Source organism: Xenopus laevis, chromosome 5S (assembly GCF_017654675.1).
Source record: "Xenopus laevis strain J_2021 chromosome 5S, Xenopus_laevis_v10.1, whole genome shotgun sequence".
NCBI lineage: Eukaryota > Metazoa > Chordata > Amphibia > Anura > Pipidae > Xenopus > Xenopus laevis.
Window position 1 is genome coordinate 44003493 of NC_054380.1, and position 14522 is coordinate 44018014.

The 14522-nt window shown below is 37.9% G+C and overlaps 1 protein-coding gene across 1 annotated transcript; it reads left to right on the forward strand.

The window, feature by feature from the left end:
- Positions 1-958: 958 nt before the first annotated feature.
- agt.S (angiotensinogen S homeolog) lies at positions 959-12666 on the forward strand. The gene is made up of 5 exons (XM_018264665.2): positions 959-1100; positions 6736-7553; positions 8156-8423; positions 9184-9328; positions 12285-12666. The coding sequence occupies exons 2-5, from the start codon at positions 6764-6766 to the stop codon at positions 12480-12482; spliced, it is 1401 nt and encodes a 466-aa protein (XP_018120154.2). The 5' UTR covers positions 959-1100; positions 6736-6763; the 3' UTR covers positions 12483-12666.
- The last annotated feature ends 1856 nt before the right edge of the window (positions 12667-14522 follow it).

A 14522-nucleotide genomic window follows, 5' to 3' on the forward strand; every position in this document is an offset into this window, starting at 1 on the left:
TTTCAAAATTCCATCAGATCAAGAACTGCACTGGTGCATTGATGCTGTCCTTGCTCCAAATACCTGAATTCCAGCATTGTGATCCGATTGTTGTGATCCTAGGGCCCACAAACGGATCAAAACAATATCACACACTCAAGCTGGGCATACTGTATCAGGACAAGATCCTCTCCAAACTAGCATTTTTGCCCATAAATGACCACCTTAAAAGTGAGACTATGGGTTTGTTTTGAAAAAGAGAAAGCAATATCTCTTCTCCATACCTGAGAGGAAAGCACAGTGAATTAGCGATAGCTTGCCTAAACAGGAAATCAAGAAGATCAAAATAGCGTTCCTGTTTGTATATTAGGGTGGAAGCCAGTGAGTTCATAAACCTTCCTCCTGCACTTATAACATCAGGAAATAAGGACCGATTTCATCACTTCAAATTCAGCAAAAGCAGACACATGAAATAGTGTTTAGTGATGGGCGAATTTATTCGCCAGGCCCAAATTCATGGTGAATTTGCGCGATTCGCCGCCAGCGAATAAATTTGCAAAACGCCCGCGAAAATTTGCGGGAAAAATTCGCCGGCGTTGAAAAACATTTTTTTCCGGCGTTTTGCTAATTTCGGCGGAAATTCGCCCATCACTAATAGTGTTTACTTATGTTCCTTAGCTCACAGCAGGTTCTACAACATTTGTAGCAATTGTAACAATTTCATGGAGACGCCCAGCTTCAGGTACATATGTGCAGATTCTTGGTTGGTCTTTTTACTCTGTTTTTAAATACTGGAAACCACTGCGTATAACTGTTAAAATACAGTGGGACATGTATTGTATGTAAAGAGAATAAACACTTAGGACACTGATTAACAGAGGGTGGGCATGTCATTTGTTTGCTCAATAGTAACCAAGATTACATAGATGATGATAGGGCCGGTAACAAACAGAGTCATCACAGAACATTCTGGACAAGTACAAGAGCTCAAAAATCTAAATTAATGATTAACAACAAAAGTTATGACATTTTGAAAGAAATATTAGGAGTGAATGTGATTTTTGGTAACAGATTTTAAGTGCATTAAACAAGAACGGACCATCTATCAGAGGTCATCAAAGGTATTGTCTATAAATGTTACTTCTGTTATTTATTTGTAACATGAAATGCGTTATATTTTGTATTTATTATGTCTTTATTGTGCTACTCATATACACATTGATGTACAGTTTACAATAGACGGGGGAATAAATAGTACAGGCAATATATTTTATATATATATATTTATTTATTTATACAAACATAAAGTGCAACAGGTTAAGAGATGACAGAATACAGGCTGTTCCGGATATTCCCCCCAATTTTATATGGCTAATATTTGCTAAGAATATCTAGCTTTTCCAACTTTAATTAAAAAATTTCATTTTTAAAAATTATATGCAAAGGCATAGACTGAATGTATACTCTTTAGTTATATACTCTTAAACACATACAGATCATTTCAGTGGGATAATGGACTTTTATTATTGACTGATGTCCAGGACAAAAGATTAGGAATCTAACTCAAACAATAATCTAGAAAGACCTTTGAGCGTGTGTATTTGCAAATATATATATATATATATATATATATATATATATATATATATATATATATATATATATTATCTTCAGTACTCTGCAACAACGCAATTGCAGGGGTGCCAAATATCAATCATATACTCTCAATTTGGAATAAAGCATTCCCAGGCCAGCACTTCCCTTAGTTTTACTAAGGGAAGTGCTAGCCTGGGAATGCTTTATTCCAAATTGAGAATATATATATATTTATATATATTTTTTTTTTTAAGAAAACACTCTGCATTGTGTGCTGCTGGGTGGTTATTCATTGTAAATGGAGCAATGTTATTGAGGTGGGTCTATACCTAGTGGATATTAATTATTAAATATGACTCAAACACACTATCCTCTAGCACTTACCACTAAATTATTAGCCCAACAATGAACACCCACATCTATCTATTTTTCCTGTTACTTCAAAACCCATATTATTTTGCCCATAATTTACCATATTTTCAGGTGCCAACTATCCCGTGAATGCAGGACTGAGTTTTGTGGAATTTATAGGGACATGTACTTTGCTGTTTCATCAATTTTTCACCTATAAAAATGTGATTTGATTGATGTATGAAATACTTTTTAAACCAAAGTGAGCATAAGACACAACTAGTATCATGTTTTGGTGTGTTGTTAAATGTGCAGATCACAATGTATAACAGTAGTCGCCATGTAAAGTAAATAGAAACCTCGACAGAACGTTACCTTGAATAGCCACACAAGCCTAGTTAAGTTGCCTTTCATTTGGCGTACTTAGTAACATTGTGTAAGACAGATTAGATCTGGTTATGCAAGTGTACTAGATTGCTTGGCTTTGCTCCCATGTGTCAATAAGCCATTGTACCACTGTAACAGGGTTCACCATGGAAATATAATATAAACCGTATATGAAGGCCAAATTAGCCCTTTAGCTCACTCTACTGTTGCCAGGAGACTTTGGGTGACCACTTAGAAATAATTGATTGTTATGACATTCTCTGTGTAATGGTCACGTTATCTGGAACCTAGCACAGTGATGGGTACCTGAAATGCACTAGCGGACCCTGTGGATTCTGGTGTTCACCGACGCCCTTTTGGGGCTTTCTGCTGCAGAAAACCAACAAGGAAGTGCGAAAGCGAGGTACCGGTAGGGATATAGAGAAGGCATGGTCAGAATCAGGCGAGGGGTTCAATGCAGGCGGCAGGAATTGGAGTCACAAGTCAGGCAGAGGTCAAAACCAGGAATTCATATCACAATCAAAACGCTTCGGCAGGAACAGGGAACTGAAACCAGCTTGGGCATTGTCAAAATGGTGGAAGAGCCTTTTAAAAATGATTTGGCACCGAAGATTTGAAACCGGCGCTCCACGGTGACATCATGACGTCCAGTGTCACGGCGCTGGTATAAAGACGCTCCGCATGGAACACCAGCGTCAAGAGGACCCAAACCCGGAAATGCATGCCTGCGCACACGCAGAGAGACGTGCCGGGAGGTAAGAGAAGGAGTGGATCTCCCGGCGCGTCTTACAGTACCCCCCCTTCCGGAGTAACCTCTGGGGACTCCTAAAACTTCTCTGGAAATTTCTTGTGAAAAGCCATGATCAATCGAGGAGCATGAGTATCTGCAGCTCTCACCCAAGACCTCTCTTCTGGTACAAAACCCCCTCCAATGAACAAAATATTGAACCTTGCCTCTCACCTTCCTGGAGTCCAAAATCTCTTGAACCTCAAACTCTTCATGATCCTGAAGAAAAATGGATGCAGGGGGAGGTTGAAAAAAAGCTCTTGACAAAAGGTTTGACGAAGGACACATGAAATGAATTTAAGATGTTCATGGAAGAAGGTAGATCCAAACGGATAGACACAGGGTTGATTATCTCCTTAATCTTGAAGGGACCCACATAGCAAGGACCAAACTTCAAAGAAGGCAAGCGAAGTTTGATATGCTTTGTAGAAAAACCAGACAAAATCTCCGACTAGATAGGGAGGATTGGCACAACGGTGTTTGTCGGCCGCAATTTCTGAGAAGAGGAGGCCTTGAGGAGGGATTGATGAACTTGAGACCAAATGGTTTTAAAGTCCCGGACAAGAGTATCGGCTGCAGGAATTTCTGTCTTGAATACATCAGAAGGAAGAGCAGAAGGATTATAGCTAAACACAGCAAAAAATTAAGAACACCCCAGAGAGTCGTGCTGAAGGTTATTGTGAGCAATCTCAGCCCAGGGAAGGAGTTCAACCCAATTATCTTGATTGCAAAAAATAAAACAATGCAAAAACTACTCTAAGATCTGATTGGTCCTTTTGGTCTGACCATTGCTTTGTGGATGATAAGCCGAAGAAAAGTTTAACTTGATTCCTAGATGTTTGGAAAAAGGCTGCCAAAATCTGGAAACAAACTGAACCCTTGATCAGACACTATAGATTGAGGAACAACATGTAAATGAAAAATTTCTCTAACGAAAACCTGGGCTAACCCACCAGCCGTGGGAAGTTTCTTCAAAGGAATAAAATGGGCCATCTTGGAGAATCTGTCTACAACTAATAAAATAGTAGCCATCTCCATGGCCACATCTAACCAGGTTTGAGTAGGAACCGGCAAGGGCTAGAGAAGACCACATGGTAAAGAACGGGAAGTTTTCTGTTGTGCACAGACTGTGCAGGCTGAGACAAAGAGCTTGACATCTTTGATGAGAGAAGGCCACCAACAATACCTCGAAACGAACTCTTGGGTCTTCCTGATGCTGAGATTACCAGAAATCCTCGAAGAATGAGCCCATTCAAGAACTTGGGCAACCCTTGGCAGAGGTACAAATATCTTCTCAGAAGGACATTCAGGAGGATGTTCCAAGTTGGACAAGTCAGACAACAATAAAGAAATAGGCGTCACTACTAAATCAGGGGAGATAATAGGGATGGGAGGGGTTGGATCACCCTCCTTCTGCACCCTAGATCTGAATAAGGCATCCGCCTTCGTATTCTTAGAACCAGGCCGAAAGGAAATTAAAAAGTTTAATAGGGAAAAGAACAAAGTCCAGGGGGCCTGACGAGGATTAAGCCTCCTGCCCGAAGAAATATATTCGAGGTTCTTGTGGTCCATAAGAATGGTAACCCTCAAGCAGATGGCGCCACTCATCCAAAGCAAGCTTAATGGCCAGCAGTTCACGATTACCCACATCATAGTTTCTCTCAGCAGGAGACAGTCTACGAGAAAAATAGGCACAAGGATGAAGTGTCCCTTGAAACTTCGCTCTTTCAGACAAGACGGCCCCAACTCCCACCAAGCATCGACCTCCAAAATAAAGGGCCCGGCAGGATAGGGATGAAGAAGAATTGGAGCAGAACTAAACAATCTCTTTAAAGTCAAAAAGCCTCTTGCTCTTGTGGGGTCTGAGAGGTATTAAAAGGTTTCCTAGTGAGAGCTGTAATAAGTGCCAGTCAGGATGTGTGCCTCTGACTGGTGTAGCTATAAAGATGTGTGCCTCTGATTGGTTTAGCTAATATGTGTAGATAACAGGATGTGTGCATCTGATTGGTGTAGCTATTAGGATGTGTGCCTCTGATTAGTGTAGATAACAGGATGTGTGCTTCTGATTGGTGAAGCTATTAGGATGTGTGCCTCTAATTGGTTTAGCTATTAGGATGTGTGCCTCTGATTGGTTTCGCTAATAGGTGTAGATAACTGGATGTAATTTGAGGGCAATTCCACCTGAGGCTTTCACCTTGCCTCATGGCAGGTGTGCCCCTACTCACTCGAGTGCGACAATTCAAAGAAGAGCGGCAGGCAGGGGAATTTTTAAAAAATCTTTTTTATTACTTTTAATACAAACACAGTGGAGAATAGCATTGCAGTGGTACATAACAGTAAAATATTGGTCTTAGTGTGGGGTGTAGTGAGGGGGATCTTAATGCTATAGAGGAAGCTGACCTGTGGTTTGTGCCCCCCTGTTCCCTGCCAACCCCAAACTCATGGGACTGTTGTCTACTTCCTCTATAGTTACACAACTGGCTATGGGTCACTGCCCAGGTCCAAATTTGACCAGTGTTGGTAAATGAGCCCCATATTATTTTGGGTTTTATATATGAATTTCCCCTTTGATTGCAAGTGATAAAACATAAAGGGAAGAAAGAAAAGTATTTATATAGAGCTAATAAAAGCTAATAGCTTTTAAAAAAAATGCTGTCTCAATATACAGTATCATACTAGATACAGTCAAGAATATTTAGGGTTATGATCATTGCTACTTGTGGCAGTGATCAAAACAGAAATATACACTCAGAATACTTTTCCACTGACTTGATGTGAATGGAAAGTTATGCTGGGCAGATAAAATAACCACAAGTAGCAGTAGCAAATAGAAATCAGCAGGTAGCATTTACCAGTTACCTACTTCAAAGCAAATATCTCATTGGTTGCAATCGGTAACTGCACCTGGCCAAACTTTGTGCCTTTCATTACATGTGAGTTGTTTTCATAGATTGCCTCCCCTAATCAATGTCAGTTCCAAACAAGGTTAGAGGTAACCGCACACCTTACATACCCTGATTTCTTCCCTTGGTGCCCAGAGGAATCGGCCACCTCGTGTACAGGATGATTCCCTTATATGCAGGGTTGATTATCCCCTTAGTAAATTGTTACAATTTTAATCTTTTTTTAACAAAAACATTTTTAAATGTTTCTTTTTTTATGACACTTGGAACTTTGTTACCTTGTTCATATTTTTTTGTTATAGGTAAATTGTCTCATTTTTTTCTAATGGTTTTATACCCGATTGGATTACAATGAACTTTTACTAAACCCTTACAATTATTTGTTTCACTGAACTGTAATTGTTAATTGGATACTAATTTGCATTAAGTGAACACCCTTTATAATGTTGTCTGCACCACCCCCACACTATGCTTGACAAAGGGGAGTTTCCCCGAAACGTTGCACATTGCACATTGCACATTGCATTAATAAAACTGCAAGGGCTTGCCCTGCTGAACCAACTTTGTGTGCCAGTGAAATCTCTCCCCTAATCAATGCCCATGATTCTGTGCCTGCACAAACCTATGCAAAAAGTAGAACTTGTCACACTAAATGACAGATAATAGACTGTAATCTAAAGTCCAACACTGGTCTCTTGTAAATTAATTTATTTTGTCCATTATATTTTGCAGTTTTGGAATTACAAATACAAAATTCAACATGAACTTTCAAAGCATTTGGCTATGTCTTTCCATTTGCTTTGGTTACTCATTAAGCAACCGTGTATACATTCACCCGTTTAATCTATTTGCTTACAACAAAAGTGAGTGTGAAAAAGTCGAAAAGCAAAATCACACAATAGAAGTATTCTTTACTCCAGTCTCTGTCGAAACAAATATTTCTCCTGAAGAAGAAACATTGGGAAGCACAGGAGCTCTAGAAACAAAGCTACTTGGGACTGTTGAAAGGCAAAGGGTGAGTATATTACCATCTCTTGTGAATGATGCTGGATTTCGGTGTTTTAATGGATGGAAAGAAACACACAAAGATGACACCATCCTTATGTCTTTCACAAATCTATTTGGATCATTGGTTTCCTTTTACTTGGGTGCCCCAACTCACACTTCAGCTGACCTTCAGGCTTTTTTAGGATTTGCTCACCAGTCGGGAGACCAAGATTGTGTCTCTAAAGTGGATGCTCTAAAAGTAATTTCAACGCTCAAGCACATTGATAACCGTCTCTTTTCCAAAGATAATAACATTGAATCACTGAAAATGACATGTCTGTTCATCTCCGAAGATGTTCCTCTGTCTGAAACCTTTATTCATAACCTGATACCTTCAGCTGATAAATTTTATGTGAGGGGTGTAGACTTTACTAATCCCACCAAAGCCGTGGACTTAATCAATAAATATCTGAACACTCGGTCAACGAAAAAAGGAAAATATATATTAACACCGGTTGATGCTTCTGCCAATATCCTTTTTATGAGCTATATCCATTTTAAAGGTAGGAACACACTGAATTTAAATTTCCTTTTATACAGAAACAAAAGCTGTATTTATTAGGTTTAAGATATTGAAAAGTTTACTGTTTTGAGAAACCCTGCAGAGATTTGTTTGCATTTATAAAATAAATAATGTATATTTTTAAATCCTACATTATGGATTGAGTGATTGTCTCTGTCTTCATTCTGAGTGAAATGGTTCAGGAGGCACTACACTTTACTGTTTACTTTTCTGTTTATTTACTGGTGGGCAGAAGGGCATTTCTCCCCATTATAGTACTACCTTTCAGCTAGTAAAATCAGCAGCATCACCCATAGGACTCTTTCAGTTTAGACTAAATTGGAGCCCAGTAGATGCAACTAGGTTGATGAGTAACCTCAATAATAATGATTTTTATCTTTATAGTAAATGGGCTGGAAGAGCATATACATATACTAAACATAGTTCTGATCAAAGGAGCTGGTTAGTCATTTTAAGACAGATATCTATAGACTGTAATAACAGGGCTCTACCAAGTATAAATGTAACTCTTGAGGACCTTATGGACTATGAAATGCACTTCATTATATATTGCAATAATACTAATAATAATATGTTTTATAGGTAAACTGAAAAATGCATATTTAATTCCGGAACCTCAAGATTTTTGGGTTGAGCCAGGCAGAAAAATTGCTACTCCCATGATTTCGTTGTCTGGAATGTTCCATTATAAGCAAGACATCAACATGAATCAGATTATAGTAAAGGTTCCACTTGGTGAAAATGATTTCATGCTATTGATTCAGCCAATAAATGAGAATACACTTGAAAATATAGAGTCTTCCCTTTCTTGGCATACATTTTTGAAATGGCTGGAGAACCTATCAAGCAGGTAGGACACTTCAATCTTATTGCAGGCCTATTCTAACTGAGATGTTTCATGGTTTATCTATTCTGTATTAATAACATTCCATTTATATGGGAATCTCCAGAGTGTTGCAATAAGACAAATACAATCTTATCAATGATATTAATGTCAGGAAAAATCAGACCTCTCAAAATGAGAGGCCATGAATGAACTACCAGAACTTAAAGTGAAAGACCTGGGTGGATATAGGTCTTTACTGATATTAGAGAGAATGAAATGAAAGAGAGAATCAGCATCATAATGCATAAAACTGTTTCTGAGCTCATACTTATTGATTTGATATATAATGCTGTGATCTGTCCCTCAAAGGCAAGCGTAAAGCCCACAAATCTGGACAGCCTTTTTTGAATGGCTTCATGATTACTATTCAACTAACAATTGCACGGTGATGTATGTGTGATAACAGACCCTTGGATGACCTCTTAGTGGCCCACTTCTGCCAGATACGCTCCTTCTTGATATACTTGATTGGCAACCATCAGATCACAGCGGGGCGAGTGTGGGCATATAAATAGGAGTACATGGCTAGAGTCGGGTGCGGGTTATCAGGGGTTCTCAGGGTGTCAGTTATGGGTTGGTTCTCGGGGGTCAGGTGCGGGTCGAGATCTCGACCAATACGAGGACTTCTTCATTTGTAAATATATTACAAATAATATTTACATTTTTTGTATGTATTTTTTTGCCAAAGGAAATAATGAAATTAGTGTTTTCTATATTCCTATAGGCACATCAATTTATCATTGCCAAAGATGGAAATAGAAAGTTCTTATGATATTCAAGATATTCTCAGCAACATGGAGTTATCATATCTACTTGGAAAAAAGGCTGATTTTACTAAAATAAGCAATGTAGAGCTCACAGTTGGAAAGGTAACATATTGAGAAACATAAAGTATAACATATAGCAGGATTTGGAGGACTTTATGCAGGTTTTAGATTTGATCATATCATTATTGTTTGACCAAACCCAATCCTATCATTTAAAGTCATGTGACTTATATATTACAGGACTATTGAAGAAATACTTTTATATTCTTGATCAAATTTAAATATGTCAAATAGGGCACGGGTTGCACTGCACTTGTACAACACCACAGTAGTCTTCATAGCTTATCTGTAATCTTCAATGAAACTTGTACCTTTCCTTCTTTTTCCAGCTTGAATTGCTGCCCCTGTGGCTACACAGCAGCTTATTTATGTATACTACAGTAGTGTTTCTGAAGCAATCACCCAACTTTTCACAGTGCATTAATGATGGGTGAATCTGTCCCGTTTCAATTCACCAGGAAAATTCACGAAACTCCAAAATAATTTTCAAAACGGCGTAAAATAGTTAATAGGTGTCAAACTTAATTTCCAGTTTTCAGCAAAATCCAAAAATTCAAAGTGAACCCATGGCTGCCAAATAAATTCACCCATCACTAGCGGTGATCCGTTTTAAGGGAAAAAATATTTCCAATCCATCTATAATGCCCTCTAATGTATTTATAAAGAGAGTAATTATGTCCCCTCGCAAGCATCTTTTTTCCAGAGAGAACAACCCCAACCATGACAGTCTACCCGCAACCCTCATAATTTAACCACCCATTAATATCCTTCTTAAAGGGAAACTGTCATGGAAAAACATGTTTTTTCCCAAACGCATCAGTTAATAGAGCTACTCCAGCAGACTTCTGCACTGAAATTCAGTATGTACCAGGCAGCTGTTATCTTGTGTTAGGGAGCTGCTCTCTGGTTACCTTCCCATTGTTCTTTTGTTAGGCTACTGGGGGGGGTCGATATCACTCCAACTTGCAGTACAGCAGTAAAGAATGACTGAAGTTTATAAGAGCACAAGTCACATGACTGGGGGCAGCTGTGAAACTGACATTTTGTCTAGCCCCATGTCAGATTTCAAAGTTGAATATAAAAAAATCTTTTTGCTCATTGGAAAAATGGATTTCAGTTAAGAATTTTGCTGGAGCAGCACTATTAACTGATGTGTTTTGAAAAAAACATATTTTCCCATGACAGATACCTTTAAGGACCTTGTCCTGGTAAACATTTCAGTTGTCCCAGCTAACTTATCAGCCTCAAAAGCACATCTTTTCTTATCAACCTCAACACCGACACTTCTATTGAAGGTTTTGCTTTGCGACAACGTTCCTTGCTTACAAGGGGAATATACTGACATGTATATTTATTAAGCAGCATTTTAAAGACCCCATTTTTCTTCTTTGTTTAACCCTGTGAAAATCTTTTCCCAGCTAATGTGTTGCAGAAATGCTTTTACACTGCAAAGTTTGCAGGTTAAAATGTAGTGTTTTAGTTTCTCCCTTATAGAGTTGCCTCTGTATCTTAAGGAGACCATGTTATGATCACAATTACCTAAATCAACCACACAAATGCTAGAGATGAGTTCATTATTATTAGTTATTACAAGGTCCAAAAGAGAGTTATTCCTAGTAGGTTCTTGAACGAGCTGGAATAAAAACTTGCCATTCAGCATATTTACAAACCTACTAGCTTTTTTTGACTTGGCAACTCCATTAGCCCAGGCAATGTCTGGATAATTAAAGTCACCCATAATTTTAACTTGACCTAGTCGTAAAGCCGCCTCAATTTGTAAAAGTAGCTGGGCTTCATACTCGTCACTTATACGAGGTGGTCTATAGCATACACCAATGATAATTTTCTGTGAAATCTCTACCCAGTTGTAATCTCTAAATCTCTACCCAGAGGGATTCCAAACCCTCCCAGTGCCATGCACTATTATTTCTTTAGTGCATGGCTTTATTCCAGGCTTTACAAACAGGCAAACTCCACCACACTTTTTAATCCCTCTGTCCCTCCAGAGTGTAGCCATTTAAATTCACACGTGTTTCATCCCACCAGGTCTCAGTGATACCAATTATATCTTAAAGGAATTGTTCAGTGTAAAAATAAAAATTGGGTAAATAGATAGGCTGTGCAAAATAAACAATGTTTCTAATATAGTTAGTTAGCCAAAAATGTAATGTATAAAGGCTGGAGTGATTTGATGTATAACATGTCAGTCTGAACACTACTTCCTGCTTTTCAGCTCTCTTGGTTTACACTGACTGGTTACCCTGGCTACCAGGCAGTAACCAATCAGAGACTTGAGGGGGGGCCACATGGGTCATATTTGTTGCTTTTGAATCTGAGCTGAATGCTGAGGATCAATTGCAAACTCACTGAACAGAAATGTACCATGTGGCCCCCCTTCAAGTTGCTGACTAACTCAGAGTTATAGAGCTGAAAAGCAGGAAGTTGGATTCTGGCTGTTTATTAGACATCTGTTCACTCCAGCCTTTATATATTACATTTTTGGCTAACTAACTATATTAGAAACATTTATTATTTTGCACAGCCTATCTATTTACACAATTTTTATTTTCACACTGAACTGTTCCTTTAATTTTTAGTGCATGCAATTAACTCTAGCTCTCCCATTTTACCTGACAAACTCTGTGCATTTGCCAACACATATCGGAGGTTGCTACTTCTTTCTCTGATATTTACAATACCTAATGGAGCATTAGTTATTAAATTATTAATATGCTGTTTTCCTTGTAACAGACAAATATGCTTACAAAAAAAATATAGATTCTATTCTACGAAGGAAAGAATCTATTGGTTGTCCAAAATTACGAATAAAACTTTTCTAATAATTTTTTTTTTTTTTACATTGCATTTGGGCATTGGTCATCAGATACAAAGCATCTATAAAAGTTTAAATAAAAGCACAATTTTATGTACTGTAAGACATTTTTACAATTGTTTCTTGTAAAAGTTCGCTAATATTTTTGTTCTGCCATTGTTTCAGATTATTAATAAAGTTCATTTTGAGCTAGAAGAAAGTGGCGAAGATGCAAATAAAGCACAAGATATCCCGGTAAATAAAAATGACCAAGAGCCAATGGAGATCAAATTTGAGAAGCCATTCTATTTTGTTGTTTTTGAAGGCACAACAAAGGCATTGCTTTTCATTGGAAGAGTGAAAAGTCCTCTAAGCACAATCTAACATTTTGAGTTTCTAGAAGAATGTGGTAAACGAACTGCAAACATTGCTTCTGATTAATTACTCCAATCATTAAATATATAGCATATACTCTTCATCAATAATGGAATTCTTACTTTAAAGGGATACTCTCACGGGAAACCATGTTTTTTTTTTTAAAAAAAAACACCAGTTAATAGTGCTGTTTCAGCAGACCTCTGCACTGAAATCCATTTTGTAAAAGAGCAAACATTTTTTTTATATTTAATTTTGAAATTTGACATGGGGCTAGACATGATGTCCATTTCCCAGGTCCATTTCCCAGGTGTCCCCAATCACTGCTGGCTCCTTCTAATAGCTCAGAATCAGGCACAATGCACTGAGATGGCTACCTCCACACTAATATTACAGCTAAAAAACATACATTTTGTGGCTCAAGTAAAACATTTTAAATGGTAGAGTGAATCACTTGCAATGTAAACAGTGTAATTTAGAAAATAAAAAGTAAACCATAAAATCATAAATGAATCCATTTAATATACACTCACACTGTGTACTCTGAGGTATCACTTTATGGAAAATATACAAAAAGTAAGACATTAGTTTATACCTTTAAATATTGTAGTAAAGACTGAACTGAAACTTGTATAAAATCAATCATGTGGAGCGCTCACCTCCCTAGTTCACACTTTTGTAGTGCCAGGTGCTGTACTGTGAGACCCACCCCTGTCACTGGGTCAAATTGATATCCAGAAGAAAGCCAGCAGCACACTGTGTCTGGTTGCAGTTGTGTTCAAAAGGAAATTTTATTGAGCCCATATGCAAAAGGCAATGTTTCGAGCCTACCAGGCCCTTTATCAACTGAAACTTGTAACACCAACATCTACATCTTGATCTGAACTGTTCCACTGATATTATTGATGAACTCAATAATTAAATAATTAATACAGATATTAGTCATGCTTTTGATATTGACAATTTTTTCTTATTAAAAAGATACTTTCATCAGAATAAAAAGGGATTTACATATACCTAAAACAAATGCATAATTTGTGTCCAGTTTGGTAATTTTAAGAAACAAATTAATTATTTACTGCAGGAGTTTGTTAAATAATTTTGTGTAAGCCTGTTCTTGCTTGTGTTGGTCTTTAAGCCACAAAAACATTATAAAGGTTGGGCATTGGTGTTGGGCTGGTTTGTAGTCTGCATTTCAACTCAGAACACAAGTGTCCACTTTAATTAAGCTCAGTGATCTATGCAGGCTGTTCTCATCTTAGTAACTAATTCTGTGTGGGGCATTTTAGTTCTGAAACAGGTTATATATTAGCGGTTAATAAAACCAAATAGCTGTGAAACTGGGGGAAAAAATAATTAATTAATCTTTATTGTAAAAGTGCTTATAAAAGCCTGATCATCATTCTTCTTCACCCAACTTTCATTATGCTTTCAGGCAGGTATTATTTTCCTGGACTCTCTCCCTCTGTGTTTGCTCCTAATGCCCATTATTTGCAAACACAGTGGTTATGTTAATAACCTAGATAGTTACCACCTTGAAGCTGTCCATTTGAACCTGCCGGGGCCGCCCCTGACAAGATAAGTAAGTTTAATTATTGGGAATGTAACATTTACCAGCTTTTGCCAGGTCTTCCTATCCATCTCAACCTTTTTACATAATACAGTAGTGATCTAGCAAGGAGGCTCTGAAACTTAACTGTAACAGCTCCATCAAAGACACCAAGTAAACAGCATTGGTTTGACAGTAGAAGAGGGAGGGACAGATGTATGGAGAGGTATGATGTGATAGCACACCAGAAATGCCAAATATGCAGGCATTGCCAGGTCATAAGTAGAAAATCCGCCACCTTAGCTTGGCATCGGTTGCAGCTGCTCTTGTACCTTCTGCAAAATGCATGCAGTATGCATGCATAGGCATCAGGTAGACTTAATGGAGGAATATGTACTTTATTAGTCTATCCCGGGAGGATATTAAGAAGTGGTACAGATTGTCAGTTGCCTCTTTCCATTGTAAAAGTTTCCTCTCTTGAGTCTAGCCCCTATAAATTC